The sequence below is a fragment of the Carassius gibelio genome, chromosome A13 (genome assembly GCF_023724105.1).
Source record: "Carassius gibelio isolate Cgi1373 ecotype wild population from Czech Republic chromosome A13, carGib1.2-hapl.c, whole genome shotgun sequence".
Lineage (NCBI taxonomy): Eukaryota > Metazoa > Chordata > Actinopteri > Cypriniformes > Cyprinidae > Carassius > Carassius gibelio.
The window spans coordinates 19,485,890-19,510,817 of record NC_068383.1 but is presented as its reverse complement, the minus strand read 5'-3'; the positions used below and the strand labels follow the sequence as shown (position 1 = coordinate 19,510,817).

The 24,928-nt window shown below is 36.3% G+C and overlaps 1 protein-coding gene across 6 annotated transcripts in view; it reads left to right on the top strand.

Annotated features, from left to right (window-relative positions):
* The first annotated feature begins 1,433 nt into the window (after positions 1-1,433).
* LOC128026420 (disks large homolog 5) overlaps positions 1,434-24,928 on the top strand; it is a 50,245-nt gene continuing 26,750 nt past the window's right edge. For 4 of the 6 annotated variants that reach the window (XR_008186420.1, XR_008186419.1, XM_052613545.1 and 1 more), the window contains exons 1-5: positions 1,434-2,255; positions 17,112-17,180; positions 20,091-20,253; positions 20,608-20,751; positions 22,831-23,014. Coding sequence is in view for 4 of the 6 variants with exons in the window: in XM_052613545.1 (XP_052469505.1) it covers positions 1,958-2,255; positions 17,112-17,180; positions 20,091-20,253; positions 20,608-20,751; positions 22,831-23,014 (858 nt within the window). In the remaining 2 variants the exon portion in view is untranslated. The remainder of the gene's footprint in view (positions 2,256-17,111; positions 17,181-20,090; positions 20,254-20,607; positions 20,752-22,830; positions 23,015-24,928) is intronic. The other 2 variants (XM_052613544.1, XM_052613543.1) reach the window with 2 other exon arrangements.

Here is a 24,928-nt window from a genome sequence, read left to right as displayed (position 1 = left end):
CATGTGGTTCTTTCCATCTGTCAGCTGCATTTAAAATATTGCAGATTTCTTCAAATCTTTCATGCACACTCTGTCTTGCATAACATATACAATCACTTACCATGAGAACTGATAGTTTATTAGTGCACCATGTTTGCATGTGTCTGACAGACATTCTTTGCAGCCCTTGTTATCTACTTTGGTAGTAGAAATAAATTGACTCAATCTGGTTTAATCCCATGTTTATCTCTTTGTATGTTTGAGGTAACTGAACATTGACTGGATACTTACTAATGTTCTTTTCTTTACCATGTAAAACCCCCAATTGGCCTCTTATAGTGAACTCCACATAACCTTTAGTTCTTCATCCATAAAACGGTCTGAGCTGTACCGCTAATGATGTACGTCATCTAATGAAGATGTGTAAACACTCTTTCAGCTCCCACTCTTACTGGCTTTCAGCATGATAATGTGAACTTTGAACATCAAGGATGGATGCTCCACTAAGCCACAAATCAGAAACGTAATGCCCTCATATGGATGATATTAAACAAACAGTGACTGAACAGGATTCATCTCGGAAATCATTTTTCACATGCTATCCAGAATCATGGGGTTTGGAGTTTGTTCATGTACTGGAAAAAATCTTTCTTATTTATTTTTTTGTTAAATAAAGACATATTTACTGCAGAAGTAAAAATTACCTGTTTTCTCTTTTAATTTTACATATATATATATATATATATTTTTTACTGACAGATATTTTTCTTGTATTAAGTGTAAACTTAATTTATTTTGATACATTTCTAAATTTTTTGAAAACAAGACTTGTCATCAATATGTGATGTAATTTTGCTTCTCAGATAAATATATCTCGATGTAAGATTTGTATTAATATTTTGTTTTATTTTTGCACTAGGTCACACTTTACTCTGAACTGACATACTTTTGTAAAGCACAACATGTACTTCTAATTTGTGTGCAATTTTTGTCTAACTGCTTGTAATTACATTACACAATTCCTGTTATTATTAGAAATTAATTATATGTAAATGTATGTAACAAGGACACTGTAATATATATATATATATATATATATATATATATATATATATATATATATATATATATATATATATATATATATATATAAATTATAGATGGTAAAACTTGTTTAACTATGTTAGTTTAATTAACAACAAATCATATATGTATATAAGAAAGAATACAGAATTTACTTTTTATTCTATCATATAAAAAGTGAATAATTTTATGATACTGCAGTGCTTTGATACCGCTTGATAACCTTTTTATAAACCAGCTACCATTTAATTAATTATTTAATTATTATGAACTAGCACTTGCACTTGTTATGTCATGATGCATCATCTTCATAAGCTTGTAGCCTTTTTTTGCCAGAAATTTTGAACAGTGGAGCATTGGAGAAAGCCAGGTGTGTCTCAGGAAGATCCCCGCCCACTTTACCGTATATGGGCATTGTACGGGAAGTTGATTGACAGCAGGCAGCAGCCGCTGAGATACCGAGACATGGCGGAGCGTACAGTTTGAGTAGGGGACGCCTGGAGAGTTGCGCTACTTTTGCTCACACTTGAGTCCGCACAGCGCCACTTAAATGGCCAAGAAGAAACTATAAACGCAGACGAACATGCTCTCCTCGGAAGCGCAGGGAAAAATGGGCGAAGTTGCCTCGCTTAAGTGATCCGGAGAAATGTCTCGCTGTTTAGTGCAGTGTACAGCCTCAGGCAACAAACATGGCTTCTGTGCCTTTCTGCAGTTTGTAATGAAACCCAGCTTCATTAAGCCATCACATCTCATGGCGACTTGGCTCAAATCCTACAAGTGAGCGGAGAGAAAGAAGTTGCTGCTGCATTCATCGGGTTTGTGTGTGGTGGGGGGGATCGGCTCTACGGCGGTAGCGCGGAGCTAGCTGTTTAGCTTGGGAACTGTAGGACCTGCAATGGAGCCCAAGCACAAAGAGTTACTACACCAGTACCACCAGAACTTACTGGAGTCCATCACGGATGCAGACCGGCTGATAGAGCTGCTGAGTAAATCGGGAAGCCTCAGCGAGCAGGAAGCCTTCGAGCTGGACCAGAACTGCTCCTCCAGCGCCGAGAAAGTGGAGCAGCTCCTGAAGATGCTCATGAACAAGAAGAGCGACCATTTCCTGGAGCTCTGTGTGGCCCTGGAGAAGACATACCCTCACCTGTACTCTGTCCTCTTCGCCAACGGTGGAGGACCAGCTGATCACTCTGGTACGATGCACTACAGACTGGACATGCTTGATTCATGATGCATGCTTTAAAACAGAGGTTTGGTCGTCTGACTGACTTCTAGATGGAGGTGAAAGGTCTAGCAGAGGTTGACCATCTGATTGTTGTTGAATCTGTGTTTGCATGCATGAAGTTATGCTTTTGATTAGTGTGCATTGGATGTTGACTTGGTGATGACTTGATGAAATGGCGTTGCATGATGGTTGCTACTGTTTTCAGCTTTGGATCAATGGTAAAGTGCTGGATAGCAGATTGGGATGTGAACATTCTTGATTCAAGATGTTCACTGATGTTTGGTGGTCTAACTGAGTTCTAGATGGATGCGAAAGTGCTAGCTGAGGGTAATTTAAAAGTGAAGTAATTTCAGTAGACATAGTGTGATCTGATTGATTCTGATTGATTTTTTTATATTTTTTTTTTGCATGCATGTCTTTGCAACAGAACAAATGAAGTCAATCTGGCAAGAAAAATAGAATAGGAAGTAAACATACCCATCATGTTTGACTCATAATGTGGATAAGAGCATGCATGTTCAAAACTGATATCTGGTGACGTTTTCGATGAATATGAAAGAAGCAGTTGGTCAGGATTTTTGGCATGGACATGAATGAACAGATTTATGTAGAAATGGTACTTGCTCACTTGCATGCCATGTCTTCGTGTTTGCATAGATGATGAAGTCATGCATTATTGTGCATTGGAGGTTGACGTGGTGATGACTTGATGAAATGGTGTTGCAACTTGCATGATGGTTGTAGTTATTTTTAGCTTTGGATCAATAGTCAAGTGCTGGAATTGACCAGTCGAAGTGGCTCTCCCACGAAGCATAGAGGATTGGGGTTTAACATGCAATAATGACTCAATGAAGGTTCTTTGCGGAACCCCCAAATCGCTTGAAAACCTTTGTTTCGAGCCTTTGTCTTCAATCCATTTGCTTAGATGATGAAAAGGTTCTTTCTGTTGTGTCTGAAGGGGCCATGTTTTGAATTACCGCCAGTTTTCTATTTTGCAGTGGATGTTTTGGAGCAATGATGTAGATGTTTTATGACATGGCAAAGCTCATGCGTGTTGATTTTAGCATTGAATCGATGATAAATTGTTGGGATTGACCAGATGAAGGCAGCAGATCAGCAGGGTGGAACAGGGATCTTCTAGAGGTTGAAACATCATGTTACAGATGATGATGAAAGTACTATTGACTGATCCTGAATGCAAAGATAACACTAGGTTTTCTTGGTCAATGCTCCGCGTCATTAATCTTTTACCAGTGATCAGAGAGAGGCATCATGGATAACTGAATAAAGATTTTTCTCCTGGATTAGCCAATGGAGATGTGCTCCTGTTTCACCGCCCGTGACATGGGTCATATATATCATTTCCATTTTAATTTTGTTCAAACCAATGCTTCCCAGAAGCACATCTACGGAAGAGGCTAAGGGCCTGTTTCCATGGAAACACACTTGCCAGTCTACCGTGGCTAATCGATTTGAACATACATGTGCTGTGTTCGTAGACCTGTAAGAATGGCTCTGTGGAGTCTTTAAAAATGGGTTGAAAGGATTGTAACTGATCTGATTTTGTAATGATACATGTGGGCTTAATGGTGTCTTTATTGCTACATCATGTTCTTGAGGATGATTGTGGGTTCATGAGTCTTCACTATGGGGTCTTTTGGAAAGATTATCCAACTGAAGGTGTCGATAGAAGGAAATATGAACTGGATGTTGATTTCATTCTGAATAACTGTACTGTTGAATGCTTCACATATATTGTTGCTGGCTTTAGGCTTCTTGACTTTTAGCAGCCTTGGTCAGACATTGCAGTTGAACCTGTATTAAATGTAGTAGGGTGCATGATAAATATCGGCCAATAATGAATGCACATCTCATCAGTAAAGCCGGTTCTCTAATCAGCGGTAAATTCCATCACGTGCGTGATTTCACATAGAGCAGCGTTTACTACATAGAGCCATGTTAACTGACAAGCTGCTCAAATCCACATTCATTATCAGCGTTAATTATTGGCCAAAATTTATCGTGCACCCCTGAAAAGTAGACTTGAGTCTTAGAGTTTTTATTTATTCTTTGTAGTTTTGAGAATGAAGATATGTTATGCAACATGCCCATTTCGCCATTATTAATGTATTTTCTTTTATTTAGAAAGGATGCAATAAACAAGGCCATATAATTTTACAAAAGATTTCTGTTTCTGTTCTTTTGAGCTCGTTATTCATCAAAGAATCCTGAAAAACTGTTTCACCTTTTCCATAAAAATATGAAGCAGCAACGGTTTTCAACATTATCACAATATTAATAAAAATGATCCTTGACACGTTTCTTTCGTGTTGTCTAAGGTCTCTCTCTGAAGATGATATGCATCCTTTGCAGGGCTAATGCTGATTTGAGCTGAAATGTGATTATTAGGTTTAGTCGTGTAAGTAAGAGCTAAAGGCGAGCCTTGTCCCCCTGCAGGCTCCAAACAGCCTGAAATGACTCTGCCATATGCATTTACAATGACTTGCGCTGATATCAACCTGCTCTGAAGTCATTCTCCCAAGCTGCCACTGTTGGGCTTCAGCTCTTTTCATTGCCAGGTCTTCCTCCACACACACACACACACACACACACAGGCTCAGAGTGGTGGAGGAGGGGCTGTAGCGGCAGCTCCAACTGTTCAACACACAGGTTAAAGGAACTGCACAGCATGTCTCTCCATGGAAGAACTCTCCTGTTCACAGCCTCATGAATCAACCAAAATGGGGAGACAGAAGATCAATGTTGCCGATCAGTCTCCATAACAGGACAGGAAGGGTGAGATTTATGTGCGTTAGATTATATTCGAATGGCCGTAGTGCAGACGTGCACATTTCCATAAGCTGAAACGCTTTGATTACTGTAAACGCGTGTCCCTGATTGTTTCTGTTGACTTGGTGTCTTTTTAATTTGCATCATTTCGGAGCTGTTTTTCTCACACAGACTGAACTCTAAATAAAAAGTTAACACCATCGTGGAAACTAAAATAAAGCAGTAACATTAACAATAAAAGATGAAATCTAAAACCTGTACAACTGATATGAAAAAACTAAGGAGGAACGTAATTATTTAAATCAAAAACCTTCAAATGGAGAGTGTCACACAGGGAATTATGGGCTTGTCAATCGACAGTTTTTGACTGTAAATTAAAAGATGACTTGTTCTTTTAATTCACTTCCAAAACTGTAAATCCAACAGTACTTTAGTGTAAATCTACATGAAATGTCCCATTGGATCAATTACAGTTTTTCCATGGTAAGGGAACTAATAATCAATATGTAGGTTTTTACCGTAGCAATTTTACAGTCTTTTACTATAATATTTCACAGTTTATATGGTGTAAACAATAAACATTTGTGTTGATTCAGCAGCAGCATGATGCCATGGTGTCTGATCTGAAGTGATTGCTGTGCCCTGATGTGGTCCGGCTCAGACGGGGCAGATCAATGTGACACTGGAGCTTTGTTGTCATTTATTTCAAATGAGGAGCAGTGCAGTTGTTTCACACGGACTAGGGCTTGTCCACAACTCCTCCATGCAGTCAAATGTAGGGCTGCTACAGAGACAACAGGCCTTTTGTTTTAAATGAACTGTCCTAAACCGCACCGTCAGCAGCTTGCACAGTTTAGGACCACGGGGGCTGTCCACTTGGATCCCAGTAGATCAGGCCAGCGGACAGACTGTTACAGTGTGGGACAGTTTATCAAAAAGAGGACTCAGCCTTAGAAACTGAGCCTGAGAAAGTGATATTTCTGAGCGGACTTATTAATACTTATATCCTTGCTTTTATATACAACTTAAGTTTTATTATTATTTATTTATTTTTGGAACGTGTAACTCTTTTGTGGTTAATTTTCTATTGATTGACTATCAGGTTGATTATTAATACAAGTTTCTTCAATCGCTAAGCCCGGTATTTAAATAATAAACAGTTATTGCAAATATATAACTGATATACAATAACGTTCAAATGTTGTTATTGTTGTTGTTGTAAATGTTGTAATTCTTTCATTCAGCAAGAATGCGTTAAATTGATCAACGCAGTAAAGACATTTATTTTAATATTACAAAAGTCACAAGAATAAATTAAATATATAAAAACAAAAGATCATTTTGTCACTATTTAATTATACAAGAAGTCCAAAACTTTTGAAATAATTAGCACTAATTAGCACTGTATTATTCAAGTTTATAATCAAATATTCATTTATGTACTGAGATTTTCTAAGTTATATTTTTTTTTATTACATTTTGTATTATTTTAAAAATGTTTTCTTCTTTTTTTTTAATTCCAGTAACACTTTTCAGAAAGGTTAATTAGTTAACTACTTTAGTTAACATAAACTAAGAATGACTAATACTTTTACAGCATTTATTAATCTGTAATGTTAATTTGAACATTTACTACTTCATTATTAAAATCTAAAGTTGTGCTCGTTAACATTGGTTAATTCACTGTAAATTTACATGAACTAACTCTGAACGACTGTATTTTCATTAACGTTAAAAAAGATGTACAGTATAAATACTGGAATAATCCTAATGTTTACTGTTTGTTCATTTTATTAACTAACATTAACTAATGGAACCTAATTATAAAGTGTTACCAAAATTCCTTTTATTTCATGTAATTAAGGCCTTCTATAGCTGAACATTTTAAAGTAGTTCAAAATTGTGTTTAATGTACATGCTAAATAACCGCAGAATCGGATAAGTTTGCTATTGCAAAAATAATGTTTTTATTGCAAGCCATAGAAATATATATGATCAACAAATCTAAGATTTACAGTAGAAGCACATCACTGACCCCGAAAAAGCAAGTGTCCGTTTCATCAATTAAAAAAAAAAAACAGTGATGCCAATTCAGCACACCATCCTTATTGTTGAGCCTTGACCATACGTCCAAATGGAAACAAATTTGAACATTTCAAGCTCAAATTTTATATAGTTTTTTTTATTTTAAATGTTTCTTGATTAAAATCTCAGAAGTGATTTCGTCATGAAAAATGAATACTGATGCCACTGATTCAGGGCCATCACTTCAGATCTAAAGAGTTTTTTATTTTTATTTTAGGATCTCTGCCTCTTAACGTCACACCCTCTCATCCACCTACCTAAATGAAACCCATTTAAGACTGTACTGCTTTTAGTCTGTATAGCAGCTTTCATTTATTTTTTAAATTTCCATATATCTGTCCATTTTAGTTTAACTTCATACCTCATCACTAAATGTGGCTCAATAAAGCTGTTTTATAAATCCGGTATCCCTTGTGATGATGGCTCACACACATTTTCACATTGACTCAAACAGTATTGATCTCAGCTTAATTTGTGCTGTGAACAGTCGCTAGCGGCGCCTTATCGTTTAATGGCAGTAGAACGCATGAATGATCGCTAACGCTGGAATTAAAGGAGACAAAATGATACTGTGTCAACACCACATGGATGGATGCTGGTCTAGGACTCTTTAATAGGATGCATTTTGAAGTGTTCCCAGGCTGCTTAATTGCAGAGGAACTGTGGAAGTGCCACAGTCTAAATGCTAGTTGTGAGGTAATGGAAATATACAGAGCTATGATAGCGTCTTCTCTTGGCTTTAAGTCATATCCGAGTGATCGGACTGATGAGAGCGCGTGAAATGAATGCCAACAAATGTTGTACTTATCAGTGGGAAACATGGGATTTAATCAAAAGGGGCTAAAACTGTCCGAGAAAGATTGAAAAATCATTACAAACACAGATATCTAGAGAGTGTTTAGTACTGCAGCGCATGTCTTCGATGAGGAGAGGAAGGGGTGATTGTTGCTGACTTCTGTATGGTGATCGAAATTGCAAAATGGCCTTAATTAATTAGTAAACTGCAGAACGTTATGTTTTCTAATATGCGCATAAACTGTAGTTGAAAATTACACATTTACACATTTTTATGATTTTTTTGTGACAATGTGATACTTGCGACATATTCGTAATGAGACTCATTTATAAATCTGCTGTTGTCAACATAAAGAAGCACTGAGGTCTTCCTGTGCATTTCCGTCTAAATAAAAGTGGAGACAAAGCAAGAACTCCGACATTCATAAATGTTAGTATTGTAATTTTACTGTTGAAATAAAAAGACAATAATAATGATGATGATGATAATAATTACAACGGCTCTGTTAATACAGTTATAACAACATTCAAATGCAGTGTTAAGATTGGGATCTGTAACATTTTCTAATGTTTTAAAAGAAGCCTTTTCTGCTCAGCGAGGATGTTTTTATTTGTACAGTAAAAAATGCATGCCTGATTCAAGAAGGGGGAAATATATATATATATATATATATATATATATATATATATATATATATTATTTTTTTTTTTTTTTTTTTTTTTTTTTTTACTAACTTGTTGGTATAATGTCTGTTAGATTGTTAAATATTTTTAAATTGTTTTGTCAAGTTTATATATATAAAAAAAAAAAAAAAAACAGTAATTAATTGCAATGCAATGGTGAAAACAATTGAAAAATACATGGGGGAAAGAAAAGCCGTGTTCGGGATTCAGCCTTTGGACCAGTGTTTTTATTTTGTTCGGCTTCAGCCAAGAATTTTCATTTGGGTGAATCCCTAGTTTATGATAATACACGCATAAGTTACTAAAACACAGTCGGTTATGTCTGAGAAAGTATACAGCCGGGAAAGAAATTGCATCTTTACATATTTGATCTGTATATGAAGTAACAACAGCGCAGTTGGTGGAAACATGCAGATAAAGAGGTGGTGATATTATAATGTGATCCCCTTCCAGCATCAATTGGGAAGTGAAATTTGAGCAGCTCTTTATTTCCACGTGCTTACCAAAATGAAGTTACTGGGTTGTCCTTTTCTGGATTGATAGATGCACCAGGGGGCCGATTATATCACTCAGAACATGTAAAAAGTCAGATTTTCATGATATGTCCCCTTTAAAATGTCTTTTAATGTGATCTAATGATTCTTGTTCTTGTTTTTGCTACATGAGCTATTGTTATACTGAATTACATTTTAGCGGATGTCTGTTGTAAATTAAGGTAAAAATATAGAAGTAATTTTTTTTTTCAATTATGAAAACCCGTTTTTGTCTTTGACCCATTAATGTAATGCATCTTTGCCTAATAAAAAAATAATTTCTTTCAAATGAAATATCTTATCAACTCTAAAGAGTGTGCTAATGTACTATTAACAGTTTACTTTATTTTTAATCGTTTTGTGCACATTTTGTGGACTGATGTATTGCGAGAAAACACGAATTTAAGCTACTTAATATTTTTTTTACAATTTCAGTTCCATAATACATAAAGCACATACATAAAGCATAATTCACACCCATAATGGTTATATTCTGTTGTTCATTTTGTTGCATAAGTGCTAAAAGGTTTTCTGTGTTTCAGTCAGAATAAAAAGAAAAAAAAAATCTTTTGACTTAAATCACTTGAATGCACATCACCTCGTAATTAGCACTTCCAGGCTCACACACACAATCTTCCCAGGAGGAGTTAAGAAGGCTGCTAATCTGAGCGCAAGTGATCAGACTAGCACATGGAGCTTTTTCTAGAAAGGACTACAGTGGGGTAGCGGAAAACAGGCCATGTGTCCCGTAGGGAGATGCTATATTAGAGTAAACCTGCATTATGTACCTGTCACTGCAACACAATCAGATGAGTGTGTCACGCTTGGGGTTGATTTCTGGGGAAGTTACTCTTCTCTAGGAAACAGGATATATATTTCTGTGGCATAAACATGCAGCAAGTGTCATCCTCAAAAGTGTCACCTCTACAGTCATCAGAGCAATGCTTTTATAAACAATTCACCATCTTTAACCAATTAAATTCAAGACCGTTACTGCTTAAGATCACCTGCTGTGGGCAATGTTCCTGTTATTATTCTTAAAGGTCACGTTTTTCGTGTTTTTTTGGAAGCTTTGATCGTGTTTACAGTGTGTATTATAACGTGTTCATGTTTCGCATGTAAAAAAACACCTTATTTTTCACCCAATTCACCTATCTGTATACCGCTGTTTTCACTGTCATAGAAACGGGCAGATGACTTCCTTGTTCTATAAAGTCCCTCCTTCAGAAATACGTAACGAGTTCTGATTGGCCAGCGGTTCCTGTGTTGTGATTCGACAGCAGCTTAGCGCACGTGGCCCTCCTGGAAACGCGATTGGACTAGTTTTGAGAAGTAAGTGGGCAGGATTTGTTTTGAAATCCTGGCAATCCTGATCTGAACGCTCTTGCTGGAGAAGTACTTCTAATCACAGAACATCAACATCTTTACTGACGAGATGTGCATGAAAATCACATTAGTTTTTTGCACAGCCCTAACATCTAGTTAACAAAGCTAAACAGCGTTGCCCTTTGTGTAATAAGTTACAGAAACTGTTAAACACACCAACGTAATAAAATACACTTACCTGTTGTGGTCCACATACAACGCCTTCTCCAGACTTCTGTTAAATAAAATATCTCGCTTGGCATTGAACTTTGAGCTTTATAATTTTACTTAACATATATTATTTAAACTCTAACAACAACTTTACACACTGACTAAAGTTTGAAACATGGGATCACGAAGAACGGGACCTTTAAACCACATGCCTCTGGTTTTAGTTAAAACTGTGATAGTAGTTTTTTATATATATATATATATATATATAATTTTTTTTTTTTTTAATAATGGCAACCTCTTTTATGCAAAGAAACTTGCATTGCATTCAAGTAATGCGTTTCATCAGGCCACGCGTTCTCTGGGAGTCTAACCAGTGACCTTGCCTGCATCCTCTTTGATTCCGTTTGTGCTATGAATTTAAATGTGTACATGCTAATGACACTGACCCTAATTCAACCTAATTATACAGGACCTCCTTATGATAACCTAGTTGTCTAGTCGATTATAGAAAAATGTTTCACTCGCACGTCTGCAAAATGTTTTATACATTCATTTTAGAAAGATTGTCCAGTAGATCTATATCAGTATTTTTATTTAAAGACATTTTAAAGATTACAAGATTATGTTACGTTCCCACTTTTTAACTAGTCTAGGGGAATGGAGGAATACGTAACAAAGAAAAGGAAAATCCACATGGAGCCTCTCGTCCCAGTCCCAGCTCTGAAGAACACTGCCAACCACCAAAGGATCCACTATAATTCGATTTATTATACTTCTTTAATACATGCAGGAGTAGCAAGAACAAAGAAAACAGGCTTCAGGAGGGGGCATAGCCAAAATAACAAACAAAACAGCAGCTTACTCCATTTTGAAACTAAGTTACCTAGCACAGGGAAAAATAAATAACAAAAAGACAATATACTTCCTTAACTACCTAACTTTTCCAAAAAAACAGGAGAAAAGGAGTTAAAAGAAATGGGCACCCTCCTCCCTACAAGTTATAAAGTAGACAACTTATTTGTCAAAATATTTCCATTTCAAACAAACAAGGTTCTTTTGAACGCATTTGTTCATCAATGATCCCTGAAAATAAAAATTCCATGTGTTTTACTTCTCTCCGATCCGTCTGTCTGTGTTGTTGTGTGTGAGTCTAGTTCTATTATATACTGACCGAGAGATCTCAACTCACATGAAAACACCAGGCAAATAGAAAAAGCACCAGCAAATTAAGAAAACCTCTTCATCAGTTTGACAACACATCAACACTTTTTCCAAATCTGACAGGTCTGACGTTTTTCTATTTTGAGCATAAGAATTCTTTCACAAACATAAAAATCATACTCGGCCAAACCCGAACGGTATTGTATATCATTATGTCTCCTACAGATAATTTTGTGTTTAGTAAAAAGACAAGTAAAATTTAGGGGCAAATAAAATTGCTTTAAAGTTTGCTTTGTCCTCATGTGATTACTCTCTGTGAGCTTTGCAGAGAGGAGAAGTGATGTTTGCCCACAGCTCACAAGGGTTTCCTGTGATTGAGTGACATGTGAAGTGATGAGATGCTGTTGGCAGCCCAGATTCTCCAGCGTTACGCTAAAGCTGCTTCCAGTAGACGTGAGCAAGGACTAGAGTTACTGAGATCACAATCTCACACTATTACTGTACTGCCATTGAGCTCCAGGGGCTCTTTTTCTGCTTTGGATAAAAAGCTCCCACCAATGCTAAGTAACATCAGAGGCAGCACTTGTACAGGTAAAATTAGATTTTCTGTTCCTGTGTTTCAGTTCATTATGTGTCCCGGGGTTATTCAGTGGTTATTGGGTTACCTCTGTTCCCCTCTGGTTTTTGCACGGGCATCTCAAAGTGCATCTTTGTGTGACATCAACTGATACGTGAGAGACCAGTATTTCGTCTGCTGATAACTCTTTCCTCCTTGCACATTACGACTGTAAACACTGCCATGTCACATGACCGCCTCTGAGCCCCGATTGGCTGCTCACTGTGAACCTTGCCCTCGGTGCCACGGCCTTGCCATGCGGCCTCATGTGAAAGTGACTGAACAAAGGCTGTGATGTGACGTGTCTTCTCCTGGGGCACATTGCTGTCTGTCTTTCAGCTTGTGCTGGGGCGTCTCCAGATTGAATCAGACGGCAGCGACTCCAGCAGAAGTAGGAGCACAGCCAAAGTCGGTTTTCATTCAGACGCCCTCTCTGCCGGCCCAGTATCATCAACACACAAACTCTAGTTGATGCAGCTCAATGTAGTTGCTGGCTTGCTGATTTCTAAACTCCCTAGGCTTCACTTACACAGTCAGTGTTTGGGGCTGACTTTAGTATTTGGGTCAATGGCATATAGAAAAGAAGAAACAATCTTTTAAAAACCTAGTTTAAAACACTCTTTGTGTTCATGTATTATTTACAGCGGTCCCCTCTATGGTATTGATTCCTTGCACAGGCATAAAAAGACTAGTGTTTTTATGTTATATATGCATATTGGTTGTACCACATGATTTTTATTCAGTCATACGATATTCACGATATTAAATTAATGTAAAAGTTATTATATATATATTTATATATATATATATATATATATATATATATATATATATATATTGCATTAAAATTTGCCTCCAGTATTAATAATGTATTGCAAAAACGGCTTCGCTGCAGTGTTGTTTTTAGTACCACTATTATAGTTTTTGTTCATGTTTTGGAATTATATTTTATTTTTGTATTTCACTTTAATTTTGAAGTTTAAAAAATGTTTTGTCATTTTTCAAAAACTAGTTACATTTTGTTTCTATTCATTGGTTTTAGTTTATTTGTGATTTGCAGGAGTTTATGAAATGTCTTTGTCACTCTGGTTTCTGACTGAAGTGTGTGTGAATGTAACTCTAAAACGGACAAGTGTATTCTGCCGCTGTGAGACAGTGTTTGAATAGATTATCATCACAGTGTTATAAGATCTTGACTCAAGATCAACCCCGTACAAACAGATTCTGCTAGGCTGACAAAGATAAAGGATAAATGTGTTTTTTTGGATGAATGTTCTTGAGTTCATCCATTATTAAGCTTCAGCCTTCAGCTTTTGTCTGTAGCGCTTGTTAATTTTTAAGGAAAATGCTCAGAGCATGTTCACTGTGCCTGTGGATCCTCTTTTTTTTGGCTGAATTTGTGGTAGCAGTGCATGTCATGCAGTATTTGTGATGTGTGCTTGGGGTTCGTTGGGGGCTTGATTGTCTGCTTGCCTGAAACAAATGTTGGACCAAGTGTGTGCAGAGCAGGAAACAAACAAAACAAACACAAAAGATGCCCAGGGCAAAGCATGCCATCTCTGACCTACTTATTGCACCAGGACAGACGAGGGCTACCGCTATTGTTTTAAAGTCTGTCCAACATAAACTTGGCCAAATGTGTCTCTGCGCAAATATTTTACTATGTTATTCATTTAAATTCAATATAAAAACAAAATTGAATTAATATAAGAATCTACTCTTTACTAAGAATCTAATCAACTTTTTTTAGTTGGCTTTTATTTCTATATTTTCCATTTTCATTTTATTTTAGTTAAAGTTTTAAGCTTAATTTAGGTGGGGTTCTTTTTGTTTTGGTTTTCAATTTTGAATTAGTTTTTTTATATTTATATTTTAGCCTTTTTATATCAGTTAAAATTATTTTAGTATTTCATTTGAATCATATTTTGAATTAGTTGCACATTTCTAGATTTGTTTAAAGTTTGTTTAATATTTTGTTTAAAGTTTATTTTATCTTTAGATTCATTTTGTGTATTTTCACAAAAATTAAAAACATTTGCCTATTGCTAATTTGCATTGATTGGAAATAGGCTAGTTTAAGTAAACCTTTAGGCCTTTTTAGTCTTTTAAAGCCATTGAATCACTGATGCATTAAGAGCGTGCAGCTCCATGTTTGTTCCTGTGAATGTATTTCCATCCATCCTCTCACTGCAAAGTACCCTTTGTTAGGAGTGCATTAAAAACCATGATGTCTGTCTATTTCTGAAGCCTAGCTTCCTGGACAGGACTCGCAGGACTACGTGTCTGCTTTCAGACTTCATACAATATCTGTTTATTCCATCTGCCTTTCACCCAACCAAAAAAAAACATGGGACTGTAGCACTTGCACTCAGTCGTCGCTACCCTGAAGTTATTTCAGGCTACGAGAAGCATTGAAGTCTGTTGCTGAAGTTGCTCTCAGAAGCAGAACTGTGTCTCGGATGATGTGATAAGAGCGTGAAGGAAGATTAGAGTTTCTGTGATCTTCTGCGGGAGAGTGTGTGTGTGTGTGTGTGTGGAGTCAGGCCTGTGATAATGAACTGTGTCCTTGTCACCACACACACTCTGCTCATTAAGAGGAGAAGCCCTGCAGTGGAAGAGCTGCAAAGAATAGCAAAGATTCAATTATGCATTTCATTTTTATTTATATTTGCGTACATACTAAGGAGTTTTTGTAGTAACACACTTTGGAATACTCACACCTTCCCATAATAGAGCCGGATGTTTTCTGGGGTTTTGTTGTAAAGTTTTTTTTTCAATGTGATCATTTCAAGTCTCAATGTTTGCTGGCATTTCTATAAAAGTCAGACATGATATTTATGAACCGTACCGATCCTTTTGAAGTGTCTGATTAATTAGCATATTAACTTTTCTGTATCTTCATTAAAGGGTTAGTTCACCCGAGAATGAAAATTCGTCCATCTTCTACTCACCCTCGAAACATCCGAGGTGTATGTGACTTTCCTCTTTGGTTGGTTACTGCATGATGATTAAAATCGTACAACATTTAGAAAGGTTTATAAACATGTTGTTGTTTGCAAAAATAAGTTTCAGTGCCACACAATCCTTCAGAAATCATTCTAATCTGCTGATTTGCTGCTCAAGAAACATTTCTGATTACTATCAACGCTGTTTAATGTTTTTGTGGAAACAATGAGAGCACTCAAACATTTGTATAGGATTAAAAAAACAGAGAGAGCTTAAAAGTTGTATTCATCATGTATTAAATCGACAAAAAGTGAGTGAAGACATTTAAAGTTATTTATATTTTATAAATGCTTTAACAAATGTAATTAATGAATTTCATAAATGCAAATAGATGCTGTTCATTAAACCTTATATTCATCAGAAGTTTATCCATTTCCACACAAAAAAGAAGCAGCAAAATTGTTTTCAACATCAATAATAATCAGAAAATTCTGCTTTGCATCACAGAAATAACATTACATTTTATAATATATTAAAACCGAAAATGTTTTTTGTATTTGTAATAATACTTCACTATAAAAAAATAATAATAATAATAATAAAAAAATAATATATATATATATATATATATATATATATATATATATATATATATATATATATATTCAACGTTATTTCAAAAACTTTAATAATTGTAATGTAATTGTAAACTTTTCGCATTTTCTTTAATTATAAAAAAAACAACTCTATGTTCAATTCAATTCAGTTCAATTCAAATTTTAGTTTAGCTGCTGTTCCAACAAAGAATGTGCATTTGATCAGATAAAACTGCAGTCGCATTTTAAGAGATACATTATTCAAATGCTTGGCGAAAGTGTGCAGAAAGATGTGTTTTTAATCTAGATTTAAATAGAGAGAGAGTGTCTGAACCCTGAACATTATCAGGAGTATATAGTATATTATATACTTTATTATGATATATTATAATATTGTTGTCATGATTATTAAATGCTGTTAAAATTTTTTACAGGACAGTACTTATTTTTAAAATATAGGATATATCTTTTAATGTGCTTAAATATATATTTTTAGTAATGAGTGATTGTGGGCGTGGTCAGATTTTCCTTCTTTTTTTGTCTCTAGCTGATCACATGCCTGTATATTTACATTTAGATAATAATACTGTTATTATAATACATTTTTTATTGTAATACATTATTGTTGTTTACATTATTATTACTACAGTAACAACTGCAACAAAGATGATTACTGTTTTTTTGCAATCTAGTTTTCATATAAATGTTTTGGGTTATATCTAACTGTTAGGCTGTGTGTTGGTGACTTTGAGAATGAATAGTTGTTAAGTGAAAATTCCTACAAAAATATCTGTCCATCAAAAACAAAAATTATAAATAAATGAATAAATAAAAATATACCCTATAAATAGAATGCATATAGACAAACTGATTTGACATGTGAATGTTAAAAAACTAATTGAAATTGACCTATTGTTCTGTCTCAAAGAAATGTTCCGGTGTTTTGCTGTAGAGCGTCACAGATGTATTATTCTCTCTTTTCTTAAGTGCTTTCTTTCTGCCACCATTGAATATTTTGTTAATTGAAGACCCGTGAGCATGAGTGTTGGGCTATTAATGGTGTTTTCTCTCCTCTGCAGGGTCCACCAACAGCGTCCTGTCCACAATGCCATCAGACTCCGAGAGCAGCAGCTCCCTCAGCAGTGTCGGTATGTCAGAGCTTCAGCTCCCAGTCTTGACACATTGATGCATTTGTAAAGTCACTCAAAGCAGACAGAAGGCTCAGATGAGCAGTGCTAGCGGGTGCAGGGGGGCATGGTGATTGTGTCTGGAGACTGAGGCCTGTTCTCCTGGTTTGGTGCCAGTAGAGAATGTGCTCTGAGGCTGACTGCCGTCCAAATGACTTGGCAGTTTCACATAGCGCTTTCTAAAGGGACCAAAACATTGCACTAGAGATACCCATAATGCCCTCTGCCTGTTGTGGTCTGATGAGGAGCAGTGTGGGTTTGAGACAGTGAGGATAATGTCACCAGAAAGCCTGTTCTCAGTCAGTTGAAAATAAATGACACTAAAGTATTCGCACAAAGAAGTTTTTATTACCGTTAGTTATTTTAGTTAGTTTTACTTTTATCAATATTAGTACTTTATTAGTTTTCATATGCCTAATTTTAGTGCCACGTTGAAATTCGACTTTATTCTTGTAATATTTTTTAACTTTATTGTCATAGTAGGCCTATTACGACTTTATTCTCGTAACTTTTTTACTTTATTCTCGAAAACGTTCGACTTTATTTTTTAAACTTTTCGTCTTTATTCTCGTAATATTACGAATTTATTCTCAGAATATTTCGACTTTGTTCTCGTAGTAGGCCTATTACGACTTTATTCTCGTAACATTTCGACTATATTCTTGTAATATTTCGACTTTATTCTCGTAATATTTCAACTTTGTTCTCGTAGTATTTCGACTTTGTTCTCGTAGTAGGCCTATTACGACTTTATTCTCGTAATATTTCGACTTTATTCTCGTAATATTTCAACTTTGTTCTCGTAGTAGGCCTATTACGACTTTATTCTCGAAATATTTCGACTTTATTCTCGTAATATTTCAACTTTGTTCTCGTAGTAGGCCTATTACGACTTTATTCTCGTAATATTTCGACTTTATTCTCGTAATATTTCAACTTTGTTCTCGTAGTAGGCCTATTACGACTTTATTCTCGAAATATTTCGACTTTATTCTCGTAGTAGGCCTATTACGACTTTATTCACAAAACATTTTGACTTTATTCTCGTAGTAGGCCTATTACGACTTTATTCTCAAAACATTTCGACTTTATTCTCGTAATATTTCGACTTTATTCTCGAAACATTACGACTTTATTCTCGAAACATTTCAACTTTATTTTAATATTTCGACTTTATTCTTGTAGTAGGCCTATTACAACGTTATTCTCAACTTTTCGTCTTTATTCTCGAAACATTTCGATTTTATTCTCATAATATTTCGACTTTATTCTAAAAATATTATAACTTTAATCTCGTTATCTTAGAATTTAAAATGATAATAATAATTGTCATTTATTCAACATCCACTTCCAAACTTGTAAGAGTTTCTTTCTTCTGTTGAACACAAAATAAGATATTCTGAAGAATGTTGGCAAGCAAACAGTTGACGGCAGCCATTGACTTCCAAAGTCATTTATTCATACTGTGGAAATCAATGGCTATCGTCAACTGTTTGCTTACACATGTACTATTATTTTTGGGTGAACTATCCATTTAAGTTTAATTTCAGAATAAAAAAAAAAAATCCACCTACACTTCAAAATAAACATCATTTATTGCAGCATGATGTTTCACTTTCACATGATGCATAATTGCATTTTTGTGTGAAGGCATTTCTAAAGATACATAATTTAGTTTGCTATGCATGTAACTTGATATAAATAGGACTTTTATAGGAAACATTCGGACCGTTTTGCCTAGCAAATGTAATTATTTGCACCAAATTCAGTCCCACAAGCTGGAAGTATCTGGGAATTTAAAAAAAAATGGAGAAGTTGTGTGCTCTTTATTAAGAAGTTTCATGTCAACCTTCTCTAATGAATCTCTTGAAAGACAATGAAATAACATCTTGATTAATACTATGTTCTCAGCCCTGCTTTTGTCTGTAATAGAGATTATCCTTTTTATTATTGCATAAAACTGAAATCATTCTCTGAATATCTGCAGCAGATTGTCCAAGACCAAAAGATTATGGTGGAATTTTAGTTGCTGCTCATCCCAAAAGATCATCATTTACATAAATTGCTCAGAATGCCTGCTATCGTGACCTCAAGCATTTTCACATTTTCCCCAGATGATTATGTAGCTGGTTTTTTTTTTTTTTTTTAGCAGTTTTTTACAGTCAAGCTTTAAAGGTCATATTTCATTTAAGTCTTGTTTTTGTATTGTATTAAGGCCTGTTATTGTATGAGTTGTTGTCATAGTAGCTCTGCTCTAATGCCAGTGTTGTTATTGTTACCTAAAACTATTAACTATTAGACTGGAATAATATTTTTTTATTTGAATAGTCTAATTTAATCAAATTTTTGATGAAAACTTAAGCTTAAATTTGAAAGTTTAAGAACTAAATTCACTAAAACTATAAAAAACTAAATGTAAAGATTAAATAAAAAATTGTATTAAATATATACCTACCTACCTATTTGAAATGTGTAAATGCAGTTTAAGGTTAAAAAACACATTATTGAATGAAACCTTAACCTTAAACTGCATTCATGGATTTGCGCTGCGCAGCGTCTTCACACACGGACAAGTGTGACATCATATACCTCGATGCATGTTTAAACGAGGTGTTTTAGGGGGGAGTGGATGACTCTTAACTTTGATAAAGAATATCTCTTTGGATTGGAGACTATAGTCTTTGCAACTTTACAGATCTTCTTTATGCACTAAGAGCTTGTAACACACCAAAGAGCAAGGAAAACTTGAAATCGCATCGCCTGACCCCTTTAAGTGTCTTGAGAGCATTGGGAGACTGGGGAATTACTGCTGTCCCAGCATTAGTGCTGGGTGAGCTTGTCTGTGCTCCGGTGACGTGCTCACTGTTGCAGGTACCAAAGCCTCATCACCTCCACCTGCGCTCAGTGACCACCGGCCCGCCAGCGAGAACCTGGACACCATCCTGTTCCAGCTGAGACAGGTCACCAGGGAGCGGGACGAACTTCGCAAACGCTTGGCTCTCGCCTCACCTGGCACCACGTTTGATGACTGCAGGTACAAATCTCTGATTTCATTACTATTAGTAAAGGTACAGAGAATGAGTTTCGGATGCAAACATACACTACCAGTCAAAGGTTTGGAATAATTATGATTTTATATTTTTTAAATGTAAAAGAAAGTGTTATTTTAAATCAAATTATTATACATTTTGATAATATTACACTTGCACTGTATTTTAGATTAAATGAATGCAGCTTTGGTAAGCATAAGAGACTTTTGAAAACATGTAAGCAATCTTTATTATTCTAAACATTTGGCCAGTGGTGTCTCTGTTACCCCAGTGAACATTGGGCCGCCCTTGCAGACTGAGGGACGCAATGCTGATGTATTGCTCTTTGTCTCCAAAAGGCCAAATTCCAAACCTGGCCATGACTACGAGCGTCTGAAAACGCAGTGCACGAAGGCCATGGCAGACCTGCAGTCCTTGCAGAACCAGCACACCAAGACTCTGAAGAGGTGCGAGGAAGCCGTGAAGGAAGCAGACTACTACCAGTGAGTACAGGAGCCATCTGCTGCATTTGTAGCAGTCTTTAATTAGCACTTGCATGATCTACAGGTTAATTAAGGCTTATTAAATGTTTGAAGCCCTTTGGTCTGCAGCTCAATTCAGATTGCAATATTAATATGCGTAATGCAGTTTTAGTGTTATCTAGAGGAACAGTTCACCCATTATTTATTTAATCATTCAAATGATTAACAAATGACAATTATCATTGCAAAAAATACATATATATAATAACAAACTAAAATTAAATAATAAAAATAAATAAAATGATAAAATTGAAGGACAATATATTTATTTAAATTACAATAAAAAGTTATAAATAAATTACAATGTGAAATTGACATCTTTCTCGCCAGTGTTTTGCCTCCTATCTTACAACAGTGAAGACACGGAAAGCCATGGTGGTGAAAGAGTTAACATTAGAATTCTATCATAATTTACTAACCCTCATGTCATCCTGCAAAACTTATTTTAAAGTAAATTTTTCCCCCTGTTTTTGCCCATGCAATGAAAGTCAATGGGGTCCAAAGCAACACATGACACAAAAAAAGAAAAAGAAATAGATTTTCAAAAGATATCTTTGATGATGATTTTTGTAGCCTCATTATCTAAACCAGTTGGCCAAATGTAAGCATGTACACAAAGTTTGTTCTGCTCTGTTGTCTCTGAGTCAGCCTTGTGTGCTGTCATCCACACACCACATGATATCGTCCATCCATACACAGATGTGCAGTGGCTGTAATCTGATTACGATGTAAGGACACATGCCCTGTTGTCCCCGTCTCAGCTGGGCACAGACGGCCACATAGAGATTGAGTTGACGAGGGATTAATCCCATATTCCCTCGACAGTGTGGGATCCCAGCACACACACATACACACTGTTGAGTGTCCATGTCTGCTGGAAGTGTCTACACTGAGGTGGAACCGATGTGAAGCACTGTACATGAGCAGAAAGTCTGTATCATATATAGATGACACTTCTCACACATACAGAGAACTCATAATTGATTTCAGTAGAGGTGCGTAGTTAGCATGTAGCATATGTGATAATCTATCTCACATGTTGTCTTTATAATCTGGGCAAAAACAAGTTCATTTTTGAAACCGCAGTGTACTCCATCAAAGGCTCGGGGTGTTATTTTATTAAATTTTTCCTAAAAAGTGATCAATTATTATTTTTTATTTAGTTTTATACTCTGAGCATTAAATACAAAACACACTCTAATATTGAGTACAGTAGTACATTTTTATTACATTTAAAATAGTTCATTGATCAGTATTTCCTTATATTCATAATTGAGTTTTCAGTTTGTCCGCTATCTTCGATGGAGTTTATTGCAATGCAATATAAGATTGCACTGTGTGTGAAGGGTATCTATGATATTGTGTGAAATAGTTCATTAGATTTGAAATGGACAATTTAGTTTTGCATCATTGCAATGAATTATGGGATTGCATTTTTTATTTTGGAAGGGAACATAGATGCTTTCTTAGAAATTGATCAGAACACGTTATCTTACAATAACCTCACCCCGTTGCTTATGTTTGGAAGCACGCCTTTGATGTCTTAAACTTCTGCTGTAGACTTCAGTGTCCCTGCTGTAGGTCAGTACCTGTAGGGCAGGGTTTTAATGATTCCTGGTGGTTTTTAAAAGTGAAAGTGACGTGACATTCAGCCAAGTATGGTGACCCATACTCAGAATTTGTGCTCTCTATTTAACCCATCCGAAGTGCACACACACAGAGCAGTGAACACACACACACTGTGAACACACACACAGAGCAGTGGGCAGCCATTTATGCTGCGGTGCCTGGGGAGTAGTTGGGGGTTCGATGCCTTGCTCAAGGGAACCTAAGTCGTGGTATTGAAGGTGGAGAAAGAACTGTACATGCACTCCCCCCACCCACAATTCCTGCCGGCCCAGGACTCGAACTCACAACCTTTCGATTGGGAGTCGACTCTCTAACCATTAGGCCACAACTTCCACAAGTTTGCACACGTGAGGTGTAACGGTTGCAGTATAAGTGGTTCATTTGATTGATTGTTTTGTGTTTATGTTTCAGCGTACAGCATAGCCGCCTCCTGAGCGATCAGTCTCAGCTTACGGAGGAACTGGAGGTTTTGAAGAGAGAGAACGCCAAGCGGGTTCGGGAACACAACCACCTGAGACAGAGCTGTGAGGAGCTGAGGAGACTTCACTCTGAAGATCAGAGAGAGGTGGCCGATATGAGGCTACAGCAACAACAGGTACACACACTTTACACACACTCCAGGGAGGATTCACACATGCACAAGCGCTGTGTAAATGAAATGCCAGTTAACAGCAACACAACCTGCATCTCCATAGAGAAAATCAAGTGATTTCTGGCTTTCCACATCTTTTAATGTCCCTAAATTGTAAAATAGTAATTGGGTGTGTACCATTTTAAATTATTGCACTCTTTGTTGTTAAAATTTTTTTTTTTCTTTGTTATTGATCATGTTTTTTTTCCAAATTATTTTAAAATAGAACCCTAATTCCAAAGTGGAGCTTTAAACCTATTAAACTGTTTTGATTTTTTTATTATTATTATTTCTATGATGGCAAAGCTGAATTTTCAGCATCATCACTTCAGTTTTCAGTGTCACCTGGTCCTTCAGAAATCGTTTTAATATTCTGATGTGCCTCCTGATTGATCGGAAGTTCAGAAGAACTGTTTATTTAACGAGTATTTTGTGACATTATAAATGTCTTTACTGTCACATTTGTGCCCTTGCTGTTGATTTAATATGTCCTTGTTGAATAAAATTATGTATTAACTTATGTATTACTTATCCCAGACTTTTGAATTGTAGTGATAAATGGGGAATTTCCACCTTGTTGTCCGCTAGCTGAGTGTGCTCTAAACAGCAATAATGGGCTCAGTGCTGAAACTGTAATTGCCGAACCGTTTTTTTTTTTCACAGCACCGCCCTGTTAATGCACACAGTGTTAATGCAACCTGTTAATACGGGCACTAAAATACATATGTGCTGCTTATGCTTTAGGAGTGAAACGGGCCTAACGGTACTGCCGTCAGCCAGAAAGTGACGTTAGTGTGCCAAAATTGATCCCTGATTTTTTCAGAGCGCTTCAGGGATGGTTAATTAATTTGCAGATTTAGTTATTCCCCTCAGTGCAGACTGTTGTGGGATTAGTGCATCTGTTACATCATGAACAGCAGCGTTTATGTTGTAAATCCGGAGGCTGGGCATCTTATTGTAGTGCAACCAAATCTGACCTTGACATAAATCGGAAAGCAGGGGACAGGAGATTATTTAGTCAGATGCCACCGTGTCAACACACTGTCTGCTCCCTGCAGCTACTTTGAAGGAATGAGCCTTTTTTCTGTCGGATTGATTTATCAGGCTTCCTTCCGGATTTAACCCACAAACACAACTAGAAAGGTTTAAAGCATTAGGAAAGCTCCTGCTTGTGTGTGTGAAATGATCATAATTGTCACAAAGAGGTCAGATCATGCGTGCCACGGGATCAGTACATGTGGTGCTCAGATTGAACCATGTTTTGACCTGTCAGCAGTGCTCACGCTGCCCACTGGCTGCACAGAAAGCTCACCGCCTGCTTGAAAAAGGTCAGTCAGGAAGGGCAAGTGCTCCCTGACTGATGGAAAAGGACAGAAGCTTTTGCAGTTAGTCAATACTTACATGGCCTGGAGGAGATTTAGATACAGACGCCAATCACTCGGCGTGTGAAATCCTGCTGTGGCTCGCTCAGGGGCCACTGAGGTGTGGGCTTAATTCCTGGACAGGGAATTGCCTTCGATTATGTCATTAGAACATATAGTGTCCTAATAGGTCATTTTTGCAGAACAAGTAGACTTAATGCTTTTTTTTACTGCTGAATGCTGTGTGGCGTGTTTGTGTGTTAGTGCAGTGACAGCATTTTGCATGCAAGTACAGGAGATGTTTTATAGACTCATGACTGCCATCTGGTGTTTGCATAGAAAACCTTGAATTCAAGTGATGATAAAATGCAAATTCATAAAAGGCAATATAGGCATATTTTTAGGCATATAAGCACACATCGTTTGAATTCTTTATGAATGCACCAACCGTGCACATTTACAGTACTTTGGTACTGGCCAATATGCTTAAGAACAAAAATCACTGTAAACCATTTTA